General features: G+C 49.9%; 1 protein-coding gene across 1 annotated transcript in view; it reads left to right on the plus strand.

Annotated features, from left to right (window-relative positions):
• Nucleotides 1-4,035, plus strand: part of PKD1L2 (polycystic kidney disease 1-like 2) — a 139,916-nt gene that overhangs the window by 114,317 nt on the left and 21,564 nt on the right. Inside the window, exons 37-38 of the mRNA XM_011990120.1 lie at nucleotides 416-743; nucleotides 2,732-2,869. Of these exons, the coding sequence (XP_011845510.1) occupies nucleotides 416-743; nucleotides 2,732-2,869 (466 nt within the window). The remainder of the gene's footprint in view (nucleotides 1-415; nucleotides 744-2,731; nucleotides 2,870-4,035) is intronic.

A 4,035-nucleotide genomic window follows, 5' to 3' on the forward strand; every position in this document is an offset into this window, starting at 1 on the left:
GGAGGGGGTGGGCAGATTAGGATGCTGAGAACACAGGATGAGGGCTGGTGCAGGGACTAGGAAAAGTGGTGATGGAGAGAAGGGGATGGGGACATAAGACATGGAAACAGGATGGATAGGATGTAGTAACCATGGGATAGAGGATTGAGGAGAAAGGGCACAGGCATGTCCAGACTGATGACGGGGTGGTGGGGTTCCATTCCCTAAGAGAAGTTGAGCAGGACGCACGGTAGTTTCCAGTTGGAGAGATGGTGAGGTTATTTGGATAAATGTAGCCTATAGTTGGCCATAAAGCTTCTCTCGGCTGTCTCTGTAATGGGTATGCTGAAGTTCACATTAGCCTCGGGCCAGGGAGCTTGGAATGTGTTAAGATTATTTTGACTGCTAGATTTACCCACCTGTTTTTTCTTTTTAGGCTTTATCACTGATGGGAACTCCAAGCTGGTTGGCAGTGCCCAAATTCGTCAAGTGAGGGTCCGGGAAAGCTCTTGCCCTCTTGCCCAGCAGCTGCAGGCATCTCTCAACGGATGCCGTGCGCCATATTCCCTGGATGCTGAAGACCTGGCAGATTACGGGGAAGGCTGGAATGCCACCACCCTCGGTAATGGCAGTAGCTTTCCCCATGCTTGGCAGTACCAGAGCCAGGACCAACGTCGAGGGTATCCCATCTGGGGCAAACTCACTGTGTATCGGGGAGGAGGCTACGTGGTCCCCTTGGGGACTGATCGCCAAAGCACGTCAAGGTAAGGTTGACTTGATTCATTTGTAGCTGAGTAAAGTCTTTTGCTAGAGTCCACATCTGCTTGGGGAATGTAGTCTTCAAAACAGGGCTGGACCAAGTTCATTCAGGTCCTTGTGGGAGGGCCTGGTGAATTCAGAATCATGCAGGTTGTATTTTCAGGTACCTGGGAACTGAGCCATCTCAGAATTGGAAGGAAAGTCTCTCTCTAGCATTCACAGCCTGGTTGCCTCTGCTAGAGCCAGTCCAGAGGTGGGGAGCTCACTACCACTCAAAGCAATCCACCCTTAGACAAGAGGGAAGTAGTTAAGGATCTGTCAAGAATTCTGCAAAGTCTGAGGTTTTACCCTCGTTGTAAGCCAACAAGCTAACCTGTTAACTGTTTCGTGGATGCTGGCAGAAGACACAAGATTCCTGGGTCAGAGACAAAGGATTTTGTTACAGCAAAAGTCATAGCAGAACATTACATTGGTTTGAGTCAGTTCACAACAAAGGGCCATGAAAGATGCCTGCTTGTGCCTGCAATACTGAGCCTGGGGCATTTGATGCTTTTGCAGCATCAGAAAGAAGACTGCTCTTTGTCCAAAGGAAGGCATCACCTCATCCCACAAGGTTGCACACTGCAAATACAGCCCTAAGAAGTGACTTGGCTAAAGCACAAGCACAGTCTTGCATTCCAAGAATACCCAGTAAGAACGTGCAGGGATGCTCAGGGTCCATGCAGTCTGACTCAACATGCCCTTGACACAAGAGACCTAGATTTGAAACCCTGGCACTGCTGGATTACAAGCGTGAGCCATCGTGCCCGGCCTTCTTTTTTTCTTGTTTTTTTTTTTTTTTTTTTTTGAGACAGAGTCTTGCTCTGTTGCCTGGGCTGGAGTGCATTGGCATGATCTCGGCTTACTGCAACCTCCACCTCTCAGGTTCAAGCAATTCTCCTGCCCCAGCCTCCTGAGTAGCTGAGATTACAGACACGTGCCACCACGCCTGGCTAAATTTTTTGTATTTTTAGTAGAGACAGGGTTTTACCAAGTTGGCCAGGCTGGTCTCAAACTCCTGACCTCAGGTGATCTGCCTGCCTCGGCCTCCCAAAGTGATGAGATTATAGGCATGAGCCACCATGCCTGGCCCTTTATTTCTTTTTTTGAGATAGTCTCACACTGTCACCCAGGCTGGAGTGCAGTGGCATGATCTTGACACACTGCAACCTCTGCCTCCTGGGTTCAAGCAATTCCCATCTCAGCCTCCTGAGAAGCTGGAATGACAGGCATGCGCCACCATGCCCAGCGAATTTTTGTATTTTTAGTAGAGATGGGGTTTCACCATGTTGGTCAGGCTGGTCTCGAACTCCTGACCTCAGATAATCCACCCACCTCGGCCTCCCAAAGTGCTGAGATTACAGGCATGAGCCACCGCACCTGGCCATGCCTGGCTAATTTTTGTATTTTTGTGTCTTTAGCGGAGACGGGGTTTCACCATGTTGGCCAGGCTGGTTTCAAACTCCTGACCTCAGGGGATCCACCCACCTTGGCCTCCCAAAGTGCTGAGATTACAGACATGAGCCACTGCACCTGAACTATGTTTCTTCTAACACCATGGCGCTCAAACCATAAAAAGCATCTGAATGCTGGCGGGCTCATCAAAACACACATTCTGGGCTCCCCTGAGAGTTTCTGACTCAGCAGGTCTAGGGCGGGCCTGAGAATCTGTATTTCCAACAAGTTCCCAGGTGATGCTGATGCTGTTGGTGTGGGGACCACACTTCGAGAATCTCTGCTCTCATGGACAGGAGATGAGGGGTGCCACCACATCACAGCATGGGCTACAAAATGTGACCACTCCCAGGAGCAGCCCTGGTGGCCTGGTGGCCCAGGGAGCAGAGCAGAAGCAGAGGGAGAAGTTGAGACAGGAAGCTCTGGCCTCGGTCAAGGGGCTGCGGGAACATGGAGCCCCTGCAGGGTAGAAGTGCCGCAATGCCACTCTTTTCCGCAGAATTCTCCGCTATCTCTTTGACAACACCTGGCTGGATGCCCTGACCAGAGCTGTGTTTGTGGAGTTCACTGTCTACAACGCCAACGTCAACCTGTTCTGCATTGTCACGCTGACGCTAGAGACCAGCGCCCTGGGTGGGTAGCCTCGCCTGGGAACCCTCTGCGGGGCTCCAGAAGACAGACACTCCTTCCCCTGGGCTGGGGTTCCTGACCTATCTGGGTACAGCCACCCCAGGGCCAGAGCTCCAGAGCAAATAGTTATTTAGTGAATCTAGGTGTGGGTCTTGGTTATCCTTGCAGCCATGAGTCCCGGGGTCCCCAAAGGCAAAGCATTAGGGTCCTCCACCCTCATTCTCCCCATCTTTCTGGCTTGTCGCCCAAGTTATCCTAAAAGAGCTTATTTAGAGTCCAAAGGCAGCTTATCCATTGCCTAATCCCGAGCTTCACAGTCTGCTAGGATTGGCAGTGGCGAGCTGGCAGTGACGGGCGAGGGAGAATGTCACCTGGTAACAGATCATATCAACTAATATAATATTTCACCATACATCAGCGCACAGCACAAAGTACGTTTTACATCATAATCCAGCAGACATGCAACCAAGATGAAATGTTCACAAATAACATGTACTTTAACTCCATGAGGCCAGCTGTGGTGGCTTGCACCCATGATCCCAGCACTTTGGGAGGTCAAGGTGGGAGGATTCCTTGAGCCCAGGAGTCCAAGACCAGCCTGGGCAACATGGTGAGACCTGGTCTCTATAAAATTTAAAAAACAAAAAACTACATGTGATGGGCTCTCGTATTTTGTGTTCTATTCTATTTATTCTTCTTCATGCCTCCTTTCCCGCTTTAAAATGCTGATCACAATCTACTAAAAACCAATTTATAGTCTGTTCAGCTAATGGTCAATTTACCTAACAGCCAACCTCCTCTCCATTGAATACCAAACTTTAAGAAAATGTTAGATTACACTTTTAATTATAAAAGTAATATAGGCTAGGAGTGGTGGCTCATGCCTGTAATCCCAGCACTTTGGGAGGCCATTGCCGGTGGAGGGAAGGGGGCAGATCACCAGGTCAGGAGTTCAAGACCAGCCTGGCCAACATGGTGAAACCCCATCTCTGCTAAAAATACAAAAATTAGCTGGGCGTGCTGGTGGGCACCCGTAATCCCAGCTACTCAGGAGGCTGAGGCAGGAGAATTATGTGAACCCAGGAGGTGGAGGTTGCAGTGAGCCGAGATCATGCCATTGCACTGCAGCCCAGGTAACAAGAGCAAGACTCCATCTCAAAAAAAAAAAAAAAA

The sequence above is a fragment of the Mandrillus leucophaeus genome, unplaced genomic scaffold (genome assembly GCF_000951045.1).
Source record: "Mandrillus leucophaeus isolate KB7577 unplaced genomic scaffold, Mleu.le_1.0 Scaffold37, whole genome shotgun sequence".
Taxonomy (NCBI): domain Eukaryota; kingdom Metazoa; phylum Chordata; class Mammalia; order Primates; family Cercopithecidae; genus Mandrillus; species Mandrillus leucophaeus.